Source organism: Gymnodraco acuticeps, unplaced genomic scaffold, assembly GCF_902827175.1.
Source record: "Gymnodraco acuticeps unplaced genomic scaffold, fGymAcu1.1, whole genome shotgun sequence".
Classification (NCBI taxonomy): domain Eukaryota; kingdom Metazoa; phylum Chordata; class Actinopteri; order Perciformes; family Bathydraconidae; genus Gymnodraco; species Gymnodraco acuticeps.
In genome coordinates, this window is record NW_022990271.1 from 4,749,336 (window position 1) to 4,767,289 (window position 17,954).

Here is a 17,954-nt window from a genome sequence, read left to right on the forward strand (position 1 = left end):
TGGCCTAGCCAGTCTCCGGACCGTAATCCCATAGAAAATCTGTGGAGGGAGCTGAAGCTTCGAGATTCCAAGCATCAGCCTCAAAACCTTCAGGATTTGGAGAGGATCTTCAGAGAGGAGTGGACCAAAATCCTTCCTGAGATGTGCACAAACCTGGTGACCAAATACAAGAAGCACCTGACCTCTGTGCTGTCCAACAAGGGTTTCTCCACCAAGTACTATAACATGTTTTGCAAGGGGATCAAATACTTATTTCCCACAGTTTAATGCAAATCAATTTGTATCTTTTATATAATGTCAATTTCTGGATTTTCTTTTTGATATTCTTACTTCATTGTTAAAATAAACCAGTAATTTATTTGTAAGTGGGTACACTTACAAAATCTGCAAGGGATCAAATACTTATTTCCTCCACTATATTTGACTCTTAACAAATATGCATTTCCTCTCTGTGGGACGAATAAAGGTATTCTGATAATTCCTCATACATACTCCTTTAAACCATTTTTTTTTTAAAGTTAAGACATTCAATGGTAACCTTGTCAACAGAAGTGGCAATAACAGAGTGATATTGACTTTTAGAGATTTATTTATTATGCAGTTTTTCCTGCAGGTGTGGCTTGAGCCTCATCTCGCATAGCATTTTGGGCAGATGGATTTAGAGGCATTCAGGTTGTCCATCATCTCCAAGGCCCTGACGCTCCGTGGCAGGGGGAGACGTGATGGCAGCTTATAGCAGCACTGGTTGATTATACTGTTGGACAACATATACACAAGTTTCAATTCAACATACCAAGTTGTATTGACATACTGTATGCACAACAGCGTTGTTTTAGGCAATGAAAATCCTAACCCTAAACCTAACCCTGGGTCCTAAGCTTCTCCAATAATGCAATATACAATATACTCAAGACATAAAAAGATAAGTGAAAACACTTCACAGAGCTCAGGAGTTTTACAGCCTTATTGCCTGTGCGATAAACTTAAGCTGCACTCAATAAAGACATCATTAATAAAGTGTAATAAAGTATTTGAAATGAATAAACACCAAAATGATCACTGTCATATTATAATCACTTGTAGGTAAGTAAAACTAACAGAATTAAATATTAAACAGTAACTCACAAATCCACTTTGTAAACTTAGAAAACTAAACTAACATTAAAATCGACATGCTAACCTCCTGTTCAATTGATATTGTACATTTTGTTTTCTCAGTACATTAAATAAATAAGAATACATTTGAATAAAAATGTCTACAAACTAGAAAAAGAGACTTTGCATCTTTATTTCAACTTACTGGATTGCCACTTGAAAGGTTGTGGTTACTGTGATTCATGTTTGTCAAAGAATCTGATCATACAGATGAATAACGGTTTTGAATGTTTCTCCTGTCTCTCACTATGTCTCATGGTGTGAAAACTCAGATCGAATGACTGTAAATTCAGTTGGGTCTCCTACTGAACAACTGACACTTTGATTCTAGAACTGGTATGGTAAGACATGGATTGGAATACTGATGGGAACATTCCAAAACATAACATGTTATTACAGTAAGCCTAAATGAGTGAAAACAATACAATAACAAGTTAACACGTCAATAAACCAAAAAAAAAAAAAACTACTTAGCCCTTTAGAGTTATCTGGCCAACATATTTATCATCACCTAGCTTTTTTTCGTTAGCAATATCACTAACCATCTTCCAGTGGTGGAAAGTCACTACGTACATTAACTCAAAAACGCGACTACATTTCTGAGGAAAATATGGTACTTTTTACTCTACATTTATATAACGCCGACAGTTACTATTCACTTTTTTACATGTAAAAAATACATTACATGATGATCCAGTACTGTACTACAAATGTTCCCAGTATTTTCTGAAGTCTCAAAAATAACTCCACACTGAGAAACTACAACATTATAAAGATATGACATGTATTTGTTGGCAGTACAAATATAAAATAATATTATATAGTAATAAAATATTCTAAGATGGGTCATATAGAAACTAATACTGTTGTTTAAAAACATTATTTAAATCAACTCAAAAGTAAGCGGGTGACGCCACAGTAACCTAACAATTGTAACATAGGACATTTTTTACGACAAACACTGATGGCCTTATTATTTTTGAGTTGTATCATGAATTTTATTGCTTGCCTTTTTTTACCTGCTATGCCACTTTTGCATCTATGCCACTTTTGCTGTAACAATGTACATTTCCCTGCTGAGGGACTAATACAGAATTTCTGATTCTGATATCGCATAACCCTCTATCCTTTATGTAGTATTGATATTTCTGTGTTTCAGGGTTCTTTTATTCTTTGTCCTCACTGAACTGATACTGCTGCTGCATAGACTTTATTCCCCATGTGGATCAATAACTTTCCATCTCTCCGGTCTTAAATTACAGAAGCACTGATTGCATTCTCACAAAGCCTTTCTTACTAAGTTATACTTAGAAATCACAACACAGTCAATTAAGTGAACATTTAAAATCCCTTTACAGTTTATCTACACCGCTTTTATGAGCAAAGAGTATCATATGTGAGTAGAACCCTTAAAATGGAAACAACCCCATGTTTCTTCAACCCGCTGGGCAGTACTTTAACCTTAATAAAGGCCACCATTTTGTTAATTTAAACCATCTTCACTCTGGGGCATCTTTGAACCTCAACCTTGGAGAGGAAGCTTGTCACCCCACTCCCCTAAACAATAGTGAACAGTACACATACTGTCATTTAACTCCAGTTAAATGTGCTTATTTTGCCACTTGTATGCTTTAAATATTGTATTCACTTGTACACTATGATTATGTTTTTGTCAACATATGTTATATGTTTTTTATGTATGATTCAAATATATTCATTAAAATGGAAATTCATTCTGATTGCTTAAGTGAAAAAGCATCCGTTCATGAGTGTACTTTTTTCTTGTATTCATCAAAATTAAATTAAATTTGATGCAAATTAAAAGAGGTGTAGGCTACTTGTGCTTCATGGTCCTATTAGTATTTGAATCATTGTATTTGTTTTAAATTATGTTGGGTAAATCCCTGAACACTGGAAATACTACTTGTAGTATTTGTTAGTCCATTAATACAATATCAAGAATATGTATAAGTATCTTTAATGTTAAATTGTTTAAATATTGTCAAATTTGAATCGTGGTTGACACGTGATTATTATTTTGTGCGGTGTTCTGTTTGATGTGGGTCACGTGAGCACTGAGCAGGCCACGAGACATTCATTCGCTGAGCACACGTTCAACAAATTGAGACTAATTAGGTGGCTAGCTGACTTCTTAAATATGACCTTTTATTGATGCTAGCGGTTATAATTTGGACATTTCTCACAGGCTGTTAGTCCACATCATGGCTTTTTCCCTGGTGAGTTAAACACTAAATATATTGGTGTATTGAATTAGTCTAACGTTGACATTGGACCTTGTGTGTGACATGAAACTACCAGCGACGTATCTCTCTTCTAAACTCTTAATTCCTACCCAAAATAATAGTTGAAAAACCAGCCTCATATGTGCTAACCTTGAGCTAGACTTCTAGCTTTAATTAAGAAATCATTCCCCCTGTCTTTTGGTTTATTTCCCTGCAGAGAAACGATCCCCGCAGGCCAGACAGCCCGGACCCGGAGTCTGCGGCCCTTTCGACCTGCAGCAACGCGGACATCTTTCGCAGGATGAACACCTTGCTGGGTAACGCTCTGGATTTCAGCGGTGTGTGCACCACACCTAACAACACCAGGGGAAAGCCAGACCTGCTGTGTGGTAAAGTCTGTTTAGTATTTTTCCACTCTGCAGCAGGTCGTCTTGGCTGCAAGAAGCAAGAAAACTATAAATGGTTACTCTGGTGTATAAACACAAGGTTTCAGAAAAAACTAAATCCAAGTTAAGTTCCTCCACTGAACATTACCCATTTGAATTCGAGCTCAAATGGGAAGATGTAGTTTTATTAAAGTGTTTTCATGGATTTAAAGTGAGTGTTTTTGGTTAATGTTACACTTTTTAAGGACCAAATGTATTTTTAACACATTGCCATCAATACCATTTTGAGTAGAACATTTTGTGTTCATTTGTTTATTGTAAGTCCAAAGATAATCAACCAACTGCTTTTTTTGTTGTTGAAATATCACAATTTCCCAGAATCCCCCCATGTGACATCTTGACGTTTCTGGTTCTGTCTATACCAAACAGTCCATAAACCAGATATCTGTATTTAAATTCTCAAACAATAAACACAAGCATTTGACCAGCTGAAAATTAAGATTTCTTTGACATTTCTCATTGACAAAGATCTTGCCGGAATGGCAACATGTTTTTGCTCTAGTAACCAGCACCCTATATATATGCATACTTAAATTAAAGATACACAACCTCTGTGATAGCTACTGAATTCCCCTGCTGCTGTTATGTGATATGTATTTTTGTTGTGGAGCCACATTTGGGCTAGAAACTATAAAATAACCCCACATCTTATCATGACTGGTTTGTTTTTAACAAGATGGATATTTTTTACATGTTAAAAGTTTCATCCTCACACGTGTCCATCTTATCCAGAATGCCATCTGTTAGACCTCATTCACCTTGTCATTATCATTCAGATGCCAGCAGCTGATTCCTGCTGCATCGCAGATCTGCAGCATTGCAGCACATTGAAGTGTTTTAACCCCAGAAGCGAGATTGGCCAAGATTTTTGCTCGGCACAGTGTCTGCGTACTTTTTCTTGAAGTGGCCATTTGCTCTGGGCATTTCTGTAGTCTTGGTCCAGATAATGTAAAGATGTATACACGGCTCGACATAAGATGCAGTATGACACTAGTGTGTGATAAGTTACAATTGGTACAGAAGGGAATTGTTTGTTGCTGCAAATAGAGTTAAAATGATGTTGTGGCCTCTCTCCCCCTCCACCCTTGCTCAGTGTTGCTGAATCAGGGCTGCAGCTGGATGCTATCCAGGCCTGGAGGGAGGAGCTGGCAGTGCAAATTGCTCCGTCCTCATCATCTGATCAGTCAGCTGATTTTTGCCACAGCAAGGCTCTACATGCACAGTTCCTTTTTAAAATCAGGACAATAAACTAGTGTGTGATTTTAACAAGCTATTTTCTAATAACCAATTGAGCAGCATTAAGTGTGGTGTTTTTAAAATTGTAAACAGTCTGCTGAGTCATTTGCTCCCCTGCTGCCTTCCACCATGCTGCTGTAGCTCTGCCCCTCGCCTCGCCCTCCCTCCTCCTGCCTCTGTCCGCTCGCTCAGGAAGCGAGGCTAGACGGAGTTAGCTGTAACTGGTAGCAGTGAAGGCTCTCTTCCCACTCACTCAGAGATGTGCTGTGCCTACCAGAGAGGGGACTACTTCCATCAACAAACCAATAGCTCCAGCAGGAATTTTTCATTACACAGTTGTTAGGCAAGGAAGCAGTGAGGTGGGGGGGAAAGCTGATGTCATTAGCAGGGGTGTGTGTGTGTGTGAGTGCATCAGCAGCCATGTCACATGCTGCTAGGTGGGTCAGTGATGCGGACAGAGATGCATGGCAGTTGCACCGGGCACAGAGGCAGCAGGTTAGCTCCCCCGTCAGCCAGGGTAGGGGGAGATGTGGTCGTGTTCAGGGAAGTTTATTTTTAAACAAGATTTATTTTCACAGAAACTGTTTTGTGTGACTAGTTACTCCCTGCCCATTTCTATGCATAGACTGAAACAGTTCTTTCAGCTGCCTAACAAATTCTCTCCTCTCTCTCCTCTAAATCTCTGACCTGGATCTTCGATCGAAAAGAGTCGGAGCTGGCTGCGGTGGGCAGCAGGAGGATGCTCTTCCCAAACTGTGGTGGAATTCCCGGCTCCCAGGACACGCCGACGTCCAGGGGCCCTCCGGGTGTCGCAGACCTGGGCCTGGGCCTCCAGTCCCTCCGGCTGTCTGGCTGGGACAGACCCTGGAGCAGCCAGGATACGGACGCACACAGTTCCCCCTCCCAGGTTCAGACCAGCTCACCCTCCAGTAAGTACCACTGTTCTTGTTTACCTCGATGGATAAAAGGAATGATGGCAAAACCAGCAAATATGTTTTTAAACAATCAATGTCAGAGGGAGGTTGGTGGTTTTCCGAAGAGTTTATAAGCTCTCTCCCTGACCCCATTTATCTTAGCATTACAGTAGATATTGTAACATCTGTGAGGTAGTGTGTCTTGACTTGTGTAGCCCTCATGTTTAGAAATGTGTCGTGCATCATCATTACAGCAGTCTGTGTGGGAACAGACTGTAGCGTCAATGGGGAGGATGATGTGGCAGTTTTGCTTTGCTGCATCTCTAGCTATCCAGCAGGCAAACAAATACTCCAGTCGAGTTACTTTCTCTTTTCCTTAAACGTATTGGAAGAGATGTGTATTGTAACAACAAGGTTGACTAATTTCTAAAATACGAAGTACCTGTTGATGACACTGATGATGCCAGGATGTTGTTTTTATACACGATATACCAACCCCCCCCAAGTTAGCTGCTTATTATTTGTACATGGGTGATGTAAATACTTATATCGGATGTTCACAGTTCTTAAATGAGTCTTCTTTGTGGAGATAATCAAATCTTATTCATATAGCACATTTTAAAAGTGATTTTTGGTCGAGCCAAAGTGTTGTACATGTAATACAAACACATTACTACAATCACAATAAAAGACAATTTACAACAGAAATATAAAACACAGGGAATAGTCAGGAGTCGTGCTCCGCTCTGACTAGAAGGCCAGGGAGAAGAAGTGTGTTTTTTAGTGAGGATTTAAAAACCCCTAGTGTCTGGGCCGACCTCACATGGAGGGGCAGAATGTTCCAGAGCCTGGGGCCAGCTGCTGCGAAGGCTCGGTGCCCTCGAGTTTTGAGCCTGGTCTTGGGCACTATCAGCAGCAGCTGGTCAGCAGACCGTAAAGCTCTGGCTGGGGTGTAGCGATGGAGGAGTTCGGCTCTATAGGCCGGAGCCAGCCCATTTAGGGCTTTGAAAACAAATAAAAGGATTTTAAAATCAATTCGGAACCGAATTGGAAGCCAGTGTAGTGAGGTCACGATTGGGGTGATGTGGTCATATTGCAGACTGTAAAGGTGCCTCACCTGCCCTGACCCATTTGTAGTGCTATAGTTTGATCGCTGCATGTCCATACCTATGGTCCATATACCCACCCAGCATAACTTAATTTAGAGCTTTCTGAACTGGGCCCGGTATAAAGTCTGACAGAGCTTTGACTGCGGCCTAAAGCTGAATAATACCCCTCAGTGCCACATGTTTACTGTTAAAGGCAATACACCTGACTCTCTCTGTTATCGGAGGAATAAAGCTGCTGGTTATAGTTCAGGAGCTAGACTTTGTTTTTGAAAGGTGATGGATTAGTTGGCCACCAGTTTGTAAAATGTCTAACTTCTGTGACAAGGCTGTGTTCCAGGTTTTAGTCAGCTAAGTCACCAAATATCAAAAGTAAAACTGCTTTAAGCTTCGCCTCAACTGTGTGTTGCTGTTGGCAGCCAGCTTGTGCACCTGCACATTTTGGGAAATTAGAAACCTACATTATGTGACTTTGCCCCTGATTAGAAACCTGTTTTGCAACTTGATGAACAAAGATGCAAATGTTAGAAACTTGAATTTGCAATTTCTGCATGCCTCCTCACGAATCGATATTGCTCTGTAGATTCAGCACACACTTCAGTTTGCTCATCCTCTTGCAAAACAAACGACATCAAACAAGCTAAGCAGTAATGCCACCGTGGCTAGCCTACATGTACAAAAATGGCTGAATCATCTTAATAAGACTATTAATGGTGTTGTCCTTTTCCTCCAGTGCTGGGTATACTGAACAGCCCCTTCAGCAGCCTCCTTGGGAAGCCCCCAGGCTACCTGCCCCAGGAGTCCATGAGCATGAGTGCTGACTTCCTGGAGAAGTTTCCCACCATGGCTCGCATAGCAAACCGTCTGGACTCCAGCTCCTTTTTAGACTCTCGCTCCAACAGTCCTGAAGACTCTGAGACCAGCGGCTTCAGCTCTGGCTCAGACCACCTCTCTGAAATGCTGGTAATGATACTGGTTCTGTGATTCCTGTTTATTATTGGATTGTCAGGGGAGCTCAGTCATAGGGACATTTTGTTTTAAACATGGATTAACCCCCTGGTTTGACCTTAAGCCATAAATGATCAAAGAGTCGGGTGGGCCTTTACTTAAAATGCGCTCCTTTCCTACCTCCCTGTAAAATGCATATTTTTAGTAAGGCATCTCGGCCCTTTCTGATTTGTATTAGCTTTTTGTTGTTTATTCAATTGCTGCACTTGGTTTATCTATTATGATTAATTAAAATGTACATTTCCAAAGCACTAAATCGTTTTTACAAGAGTTTCATTTACAGAACTATTTTATATGCTTTCTCAGATAACTTTTTTTTTTCTGTTGAGCTACACTCAATTAATGTCAACACTTTCTACAATGATGTTCCATATTGAAATTCAATGGCTCTAAGGGCGCCTCATACAGTGGCATATATGGCCGTTGTCATTAGCCAGTCTTTAACTTTTTGTGCTAACATTTTCTGTGAACATATGGTAATCATTCAAACTCTATACGCTGATCATATTTTAAGTATCTTGTCTTCAGTAGGGTATAATAATCTGGACATGTCTTTTCTCCAGTCGACTCTGCGGATTTCCCCTCCTCTGCCTTATATGGCATCAAGCATGCAGAAGGACCTGCTGCGGCTGGGCGGGCGTCTGGACCCCCAGGACTCCGGCTCCCCTCTGACTCCACCGCCCAGCGTCAGCCCCGCCTCCGGCATTTCCCGCCGCTGGCGTAGCAGCTCTCCCTGGCCTGGTACAGACATGCTGGACCACCAGCCTGACGATACGTTCAGCATTGAGAGGGAGGCCCGCCTGCACAGACAAGCTGCAGGTGAATCTGACTTCAGTCAAATGTTGTGGTCTCTAAAGCTCACTCGTAATGCATAATGAATAAGTCGTGGCTTTGTGAAAAAAAAATTTACCCCAGAATTTTTGCTTACCTTCTTTTCTTCTGGACGTTTCAGCTGTGAATGAGGCCACGTTCACCTGGAGCGGCCAGCTACCTCCCAGGAACAACAAGGATCCTCTGTACTCCTGCAAGGTCTTCCTTGGTGGTGTGCCGTGGGACATCACAGAAGGTAACTGCTGCTTTATTGTAATTTGACTTATAATATTGATGATTTTTAAGTCTTACAGTGCGGTTCTAAAGGGGTTATGTATGTATATTAGGGGTGCAACAACTAATCGATTAAAATCGATGATCAAATTAGTTGCCAACTAATTCAGTCGTCGATTCGTTGGTGACGTCATCACGTGTGTTTTACGCGCCGTTAAGCTCCAACGTTATTGGTCTTTTTATCGGTACTGGAGAAATTAAAAAAAGATATGTCATGTATTATTGCTACATAAGCATTATATCGCAGTCTTAGTGTCGCCAACTCGTTTCTAATATGCAAAAAGCCAAACAAATGCGTCTATGATGTATTTTCGATCTTTCCAATCCAGAAGAGAGATCTTTCTCTCCCCCGTCTGTGTGCGAGGGGGCGGGGCAGTTTACACACACGCGGCTGCTACATGCAGGCGGCGGGGATGGCGGATAGAAGCGCTCCAAGGTGTGGTTAAACTTTACCCGTCTCGATGTGGACAATGCTCGTTGCCAATAGTGCAATAAGAGTTTAGCATGTGAGGGCGGTAACACGAGCAATTTGTCTAAACATTTAGCAAAAGTGCTCCACATTCCGACGGAGGAATGCACCGGGTTCGACTGTCTCTCTAGTAGCTCTGTAGCTCCATCCACGAGTAACGTTTCCACGTCAGGTGTTATGTATGCTAGCAGCAACACACGGAGTTAACTACATGATACAAACATGGGTTCATGATTAGAGGAAACTGAGTTATTTATTTAGTAAAGGTTTCAGCTATTCTGTTCACAGTTCTGTCATCAGATTATTTAATACCATTTGTTAAAACATTGTTGTTTCTTTTGATGTGAAATATTATTTATTTAATTTAAATAAAAAGCTATGTTAATTTTGTTCACAATTTGTTTAGTTAATATATGTATTTGTGAATCAAGTATTCATCTTTATTGTCTTCATTGTTAGTTTCCACATGCCTAAAACAACCTCAAGCTAAATCTAAAAGTTGATGGCTAAATCAGAGCGTTTGAGAAATTGTGCAAGGCATACAGTGATAGTCTGAATAGTCGATTAATCGTTTCATTAATCCATTATCAAATTAGTTGTTTGTTGCAGCCCTAATGTATATACTTGCATAATCCTGGTAGGCTAAATATGCTAGATAAAACATAAAAAGTAGAGTAAAAAAAAGAATCAGGATTGCTTTTCAATATTTGTCACAAACCACGGGCAATCTGTGTATCATACCAAATTCAACAAGGCTGGCCAAATCTCCAACATCGTAATGAAGATGACTGTAAAGGCACATCTAACTTTGTGGCTCCTGGTGTGAGTCTTGAGTCTGAGTTTTTTTTTTCCTTTCTTTTATCTGTACTTCTGAGCATATGATGGTCAATAAAAAAACCTAAAAAGTTTAACTTTTACATTCCAAAAGTTGACGGGTAGTATGATGAATATTTTGGTTGGTAAAACTATCAAGGGAATAAGGAATTTCTAATAAGAAAAATATGCATGTTGTAAAAATTGAGGCTGGACCACATCACTCTTCTGTTAACTAAACATCCTTTTAGCTTTGGTCACCAGTATTTTGGTGACACACTTAGAAAAATAATCTAGTCATTCAACCATTGAAAAGTTGGAATCAAAAAGCGGAGAATGATGCCAATATACAGTTTTTGGTGCACACCCTCCAATATGAATGAACTCTCTTCTTACAGCCGGCCTGATCAACACCTTCAGCGGTTACGGCCCTCTGAGTGTGGAGTGGCCTGGTAAGGATGGAAAGCACCCTCGCTGTCCTCCCAAAGGTAATGTTGCTAAAGGTAACGACAGGCTGGTAGGCTATTTCTATTCCTTCATGGTGTCAGGGTGGCACAGCGGTGAGCACACAGCATGTTGGTGGCGTTGGCTGGAGGTCTCTACAGCTACACAGGATAGTGATAATGGGAATTTAAATGTAGCATAGATGGATGAAGGTGACTAAACATGAGTATGCTTCATAATAAATTAGACCTGTAGTAACTGACGGCTTGTGAAAGCTTTTATTAGATTCTGTGATTTTTCACTGATCACCTATCAGTGGGTCTTTTTTAGGACTGATCTATTTATGTTCTGATGCAGTGTTCAAAACAAATGTCTTCATAATTTGAGATGTCTACCTGCTACATCCATTTTCTTTTTGTATGGCTTATAGACAATTTAAGGAGAAATTAACTGCCATGATTATTTTAACTATGGATCATTTGTTGAATACTCTTTGCTTAATAAAGGTTCAACTGAACTGAAAATGGATAGATGTATATTTAAACATACTGTATATCCTAAAGTTTTGTTTGTTATTTAGGGTATGTTTACTTGGTGTTTGAGAACGAGAAGTCTGTGCGGGCGCTGCTCCACGCCTGCTCCCAGGACCCCTTCCACCCCGAGGACACCAGGGAGTACTACTTCAAGATGTCCAGCCGCAGGATGAGGTGCAAGGATGTGAGTAGTATAGTTCTCAGGAAATGTTCTTCCCCTCTAAAGTATATACTTGAGTCTTTTCTTTTCATGGTACTTTTTACTTCCACTTCAACACTATATAAGAGTATATCTTAAAATATATATCTTTTTAAACACAAAGACAAACATTTAATTGTTCCACCTTATCAATAATGACAAAATGATGAGGTTTGCATCAGTATTTTTTACTTGGCACATTAATCAAGGAGGAAAATGAGTTCCAGTCAAACAATTAAATATGACCACCTACTACATGAATGCATGATTACAAAATAAATGTAATGTAGTTACAGGGTGCATGTTCCTACACTAAAAGTACATTTTCTTGATTAAAGTTACATTCTTTAACTTAAGCAATATGCAGGACTTGAACCTGTAAGAGTGTTTTTGACGATGGTACCTTTCCTTTAGTCAATGAAGTAAATGTGGATCCTTCTTCCTCCAATGACTGCAACATGGAGTTGCCAATGTTCTTACGATATCCACACCCCGATCTCTTCTGCAAACTGCTGCTCAGCCCTGCAATTAAATACTTAACCACTCCAAAATATTACAAATACAATTCCCCTTTTTATTGCCAAAGCACAATAAAGCTAATCAAATTAAACGATCCAACAGAAAACTAAATGGCATCATTTATAATCCATTAATTGTTCATAATAAGCAAAACATTCCAGCAGCTGACGAGGGAGCATTTGCTGATTTTAGACTTGGCTATGAATTTTGACAACAATTATACTTTAGATAATTGACTTTTGTCGTCCAGCTACACGGTAAAGAGTATTTTCAGGTTATTTTCATATAGGATTGAGTTTTCCATGAACAAAGTTGCAATGTTTGTGCAAGAACATTTGAATAAAAAAAGAAATTGGTATACAAACAGTCCAAAAGGTAAATAATTAAAAAAACTCATCAAGAGAATTAGTTGGAGTGACTCTTGGGACTCGTGTTCTGGTTTCAGGTGCAGGTGATCCCCTGGGTGATCTCTGACAGTAACTACGTGCGCTGCCCCGCCCAGCGTCTGGACCCCAGTAAGACGGTGTTTGTTGGGGCACTGCACGGCATGCTGAACGCTGAGGCGCTGGCCAGCATCATGAACGACCTGTTCGGAGGGGTCATGTACGCTGGCATCGACACGGACAAGCACAAGTACCCCATAGGTGAGACCCCTGTGTGCCTGCAGTCTGAAGACCTCTGGTTAGCTTTTAATGACATACTAACTGGTATAACTTCAGTCCTTTGCACTGATTATAATGAAGGAAATAACTTCAGAAACAATTGGGAGCACTTACTGAGTCACATTCATAACCCTACATAGACAGGAAGCAAATGTAATGTTTTAATGGGTCGGGTCCTCGATTATGATTTTACATTTTTGGATCATTTACAGTTCTGACTATTGAGAAATCAGTGAAGGCCATGAAATGATTGTTTTTATAAATATGGTCTCTTTCAGGCTCTGGACGCGTCACTTTTAACAATCAGCGCAGTTACCTGAAGGCTGTGTGCGCAGCATTTGTAGAAATCAAAACCCCCAAGTTTACGAAGAAGGTAAGATACTTTCCAGCATGGTTTATAACTAATTTACGTGATATATCAAACTACCTGTCAGCATATAAAGACGTTTTTAAATTAGCAACACTTTTACTGAGCTCATATTAAGGCATTGTATTGTCTTACTGTAGTAAGAGATGTAAACACTATGATTCGTTCCCCGCTGGTTATAATCCTTAATGTCCCTACGGCTGTTGGAGAGAGTGACAGCCTTTGACTCGCTTGTAAAAAAATAAGTACAAATACCTTATCAGTTGATTATCACTTCGTTGTTGTCTTCCCCCCCCCCCAGGTCCAGATTGACCCGTACCTGGAGGACTCAATGTGTCAAGTTTGCCTTCGCCAACCCGGGCCTTTCTTCTGCAGAGACCAGGTCAGTGGAACTTTGTCCTGCTAGCTTGGTGCTGGTTATGAAAAGTAAAACATTTAACCCAATTCTGATAAACGTATTGATAAATTAAAGGACTGTTCATTATAGGCTAGTTTTTATTGTCATGGCAATTTTAAAATATTTTTTAGTTTACAATATCTGCAAAGAGGGATTGTTATTGCAATAGTGCTCTCCTTTTGGGTTTTACCTCAGATTAGAATGGACAGCATTTGTATTGATTGTGCATACTGTCTGACTTCAGTACAGCCATATTGCTGTTAGACGAGCGCCACGGGTTAACCTGTGAAATGTGATTTCTTCCCACAGGCCTGCTTCAAGTACTACTGCCGCTCTTGCTGGCACTGGCAGCACTCCATGGACATCCTGAGCAACCACCGGCCCCTAATGCGCAACCAGAAGAACCGGGACTCCAGCTAGAGCAGAGGAGCACACTCTGAAGGGGCCCCTCTGGAGGGGGGCGGCTGCCCGCCAAGGAGAGCACGTGTGCCAGGTGTCCCTCTGCACGAGGGCATCGCGGCACTCCACCAGGCACTGGGGATATCACTGTAGAAAATGTTCACTTTGCACTTGCTACTTTTTTGCTGTTCACAGTGGCACTATGCACAGTGTTGGGATGACAAGGGGCCCTTCACACTTATGCATTTTCTCAGACCGGTGGCTGGACAGAAAGTTGGGAGTCAGCCTATGGTTAAGAAGTGGATGAAAATGCCCTTTTTTGTGTTTTTTGTTTACTTGTGTTGCATAGTGAAGAGCATCACGCAAGTCTCATGCCGTTCATTGGCAAATGCCATACAGTGCCTTTAAATTTTTATTTTTCTTCCATGCTCGCTCCCACTCTCCCCTACCCCCAGTTGGCATCTGTTTTTCCTGTGCAAGCCAACTGGTGTTTCTTACTTTTGGGAGTTAAACGTTGGGCTTCATTTAACCAGTCGCATTTCAGACATTTTTACGCAGTTTTTTACTAATTTGTACACACGGTTTTAAGTCATGACATGAACATTTTGAATAAAATTCTACCAGGCGGCCGTTTTGGGAAAATCCCCCTTTTTTTTTTTCTCATACATTTTTCTTTTTAATTTGCCCTCCTAAACTTCAACTGAATGGGCACAATGTTGGAAGTAGAACTTTAACTTGCTTTGTTGGTCCCGTTATATTTAATGTATTTACCGATAGTACCTGATATGCTTCAACTGGGCAATCTATCATTTCTCAAGCACCTGATGGATCCTGTTGAGAGCAGAGTGAATGAACATTTGACTGTATGTAGTTTAATTTTTGCACTTTTTAATTTGCACGTGTGGAGAGGTGGCAGTGGTTTTTAATCACTTTTGTACATCAGCAGGGGGACTCGCCTATTTTAAAACAGCTGCTTGTTTCCTGTTGAATGTAAGAACTTCCACTTAGTTGATAATACATTACATCTATCCAGAGCTTGAGTAGACCAAGTAAATGATTCAACGCTTTCTTATCCCATTTTGCCTTCCTGTTCCAGTTGGACATAAATGCATAATAAGCTGTGTGCCAAAGACAAAGTGTCTTTTTCTTTATCCATTAAGTTTGTGATGCTGAGCTTGTTGTCCCTTAGCCCAGCTGCTTTTTAGAGTTTTGAAAGTCTACCTCATTGTGGTCTGCCAAGTTTGCTGCTACTAAGTTGTGGAGTATGTTCAGATTGGGCACAATAAAGGTGTTTAAGCATTACCTGCTGTGTCTGACGCTTCTCTTCTGGGTCATCTAGCTGGTCAAGTCATCACTGTCGGTTCTGTGAAATCTTACAGAATACAAGTTCCATGCATCTCAAAAAGACAAGACTATATGCTAGATTATTTCTAAATTTTCATTTCAGTCAATGGGCAACGTTACAAGCATTGTACCTCCAAAGCTTGTGACGCTGTCACATCAGCAACACATTAAAGTCAACAGTCAGACGAGTTGTGCAAACTCATTTTATAGGAAACATTTGACACTTATGCTTGCCACTCATTACGAATACTACATTTCTTTTTCTTTCAGTCCATGGCGTTTTACTAAGCATTGGGTTTTAAATAAATTGCATTTTATCGTCTCTGTAGCGTTAACATTTTGATAAACCACTTATCTCATTTTACATGCTGGGCTGAAATGGACTAAACACATAGTCTGACTAAGTCTGGCTGCGAAATCACTGCATTCAACTTTTCTCACAATGCAACTTGTCTTGACCTTTAGACTTTCCCCGGCTGTCTCTACAAACTCCAGGCTTTCTTGTTTGTCTTCAAGATGAGATTAAATGTTCAACATGGTATTCTCATAATATATTGCTTTTTTTTTAATGATATTTTCAACTACTTTTTAACATACTGTCACTCTTGAGCAAAACAATGATTCTCCATATTGTGCAAATACTATTCATATTTTTGACATGCTATGACTTATATTTTTTAACATAGTATACTTTCATTTTACGATCTATTTTAATATATCGTCACCTTCTTAAACTAATGGCCTAAGTCATATTTGAACGTTTTTCAAAAAACAACCAAATATAGAATATATGATGTATATTAATTTCACACAAAAAGGTTATGACAATATATGACCAATGACGTACAAATAACAGTCAATTGTGTAAAATAAGAGGATTAGATTACTTAGGCCAATTTACGAACATGTTGTAACTTAGGCAATTTGAAACCTGATTTAGGCCTTATTACTTCTGGAGTAAGTGACTTAGGCAAAACAGTGCACTTCTCTTTCCCGCACTACTGTGACAGACCATTGGGCTGGGTCAGCCACAAACAGTGGATGCTAGAAGAGCATACAGAGACTCAGAAAACAGAGGGCAGTTTGGCCGTGGTTGGCCCTTAATTCAATATAGAAAACTCAAATGGTATAACTTAAATCACTCTTAGCTAAATAAAACAAAAGGCAAGTAAATCAAACACGGAGGAGGCATGTGCCTCTCCTCACTACCCCCTCCAGCTCTTCTTTGCTGTGTTTTTAATTGTAGCTAACCCTTTTCCATTTAAATCAGTTTCTCCCCTGAATCGTGCGTGTGTGTCTTGTGAAATGAAAAGGCTAAATAACTACACAACATGTATAGCCTAGCCTATAGTTTAGTAAACATCACTTACCAACAGGGGACAAGCCCTGAACCATGAAAATAACTTAATTTATCTGTTAGTTTTTCTTTCTTCTTGAAGCAGCCATTTTGTAAAGCTTGTCAAATTGCCTAAGTCACAAGACAATGTGACTTAAGCAATTATCTTTTAAAAATATATTGCCTAAGTCACACTCTTGACATAGGCCATTATACTATCAGGGTAGGAACAGCACTATCCTTTCAATAAGGATGTAGGCAATTTTACCAGAGGTGGCCAGCATCAAGAAGAGATGATTTAGGCAAACATTTTCTCCAAAATATGACTTAGGCCATTAGTTTAAGAAGGTGACGATATCTGAATTTATATTTTGGACATACTATACTACAAATTACTTCTGAAATACTATGACTTTTGTCATATTTCCAACATACGACTTGAGATATTTTAGACATACTATGACTTTTTTTCATGACATTTTCAACAATTACTTAATTCTCAAGATAACTCGACATTACATGCACTTTATTCATATTTTTCAACTCATTATGCTATCACCTTTTCACAATATTTTCGACATATTACTATACTGAGGTTTTTTCATATAAGTATACAATAAATTATCTCATATTGTCAAGATACTTTACAATATTTGTAATGACTATTTCCACATACTATACCATGTTTCCTTTAATATTTTTCAAAAGACTATACTATGACTAATCTTTTTAACATAGTACACTGAGTTTTTTTTTATATTTCGCATAGACTGACTTTTGTCATGTTTTTGACATAGTATACTTTGAATTATTTTATATTTTTCCAAATAATATTTTTCAATTTACTATACAATGACTTTTTCATGATATTTTTGAGCTCCTTAATATGAATTCATGAAATTTGATAAACTATGACTTTTTTCATATTTTTTAACATAGTAAACTATTACTTTTCACGATATTTTCGACTTACTATATATGTATTTTTTCATGAGATTTCAGCGATTCTATATATCATGTCTTTTTTCATATTTTTCCAGTTACACTCACTGTCCATTTTATTAGAAACACCTGTTTAACCGCTCGTTAAGGCAAATATCTAATGAGCCAATCACATGACAGCAACTCAATGCATTTAGGCATGTCGACATGGTCAAGACGACCTGTTGAAGTTCAAACAGAGCATCAGAATGGGGAAGAAAGGAGCTTTAAGTGACTTTGAACGTGGCATGGTTGTTGGTGCCAGACAGGCTGGTCTGT

General features: G+C 39.4%; 1 protein-coding gene across 5 annotated transcripts; it reads left to right on the forward strand.

Moving 5' to 3' along the window:
- Positions 1 to 3,349: 3,349 nt before the first annotated feature.
- On the forward strand, positions 3,350 to 15,316 carry cpeb1b (cytoplasmic polyadenylation element binding protein 1b). Of its 5 annotated transcripts, none has more exons than XM_034221030.1 (12): positions 3,350 to 3,392; positions 3,616 to 3,787; positions 5,788 to 6,009; positions 7,834 to 8,063; positions 8,672 to 8,927; positions 9,061 to 9,174; positions 10,893 to 10,997; positions 11,519 to 11,655; positions 12,635 to 12,833; positions 13,130 to 13,224; positions 13,520 to 13,600; positions 13,925 to 15,316. In XM_034221030.1, exons 1-12 carry the CDS (start codon positions 3,378 to 3,380, stop codon positions 14,033 to 14,035), a joined length of 1,737 nt encoding a protein of 578 aa, XP_034076921.1. In that variant the 5' UTR covers positions 3,350 to 3,377; the 3' UTR covers positions 14,036 to 15,316. The 5 variants fall into 5 exon arrangements, with proteins under 5 accessions (XP_034076921.1, XP_034076920.1, XP_034076918.1 ...); XM_034221029.1 differs by having other exon boundaries at positions 3,357 to 3,392; positions 3,616 to 3,715; XM_034221027.1 differs by having other exon boundaries at positions 3,363 to 3,392; positions 10,893 to 10,982.
- Positions 15,317 to 17,954: the final 2,638 nt, after the last annotated feature.

What these genes read in the sequence shown, in the direction of transcription:
- cpeb1b (XM_034221031.1), top strand. An exon ending in CGGTGTGTGCACCACACCTA is followed by an intron (nt 3,755 to 5,751) that starts ACAACACCAGGG and finishes TCTCCTCTCTCT; the next exon opens with CCTCTAAATCTCTGACCTGG. An exon ending in CCCCCAAGTTTACGAAGAAG is followed by an intron (nt 13,225 to 13,519) that starts GTAAGATACTTT and finishes CCCCCCCCCCAG; the next exon opens with GTCCAGATTGACCCGTACCT.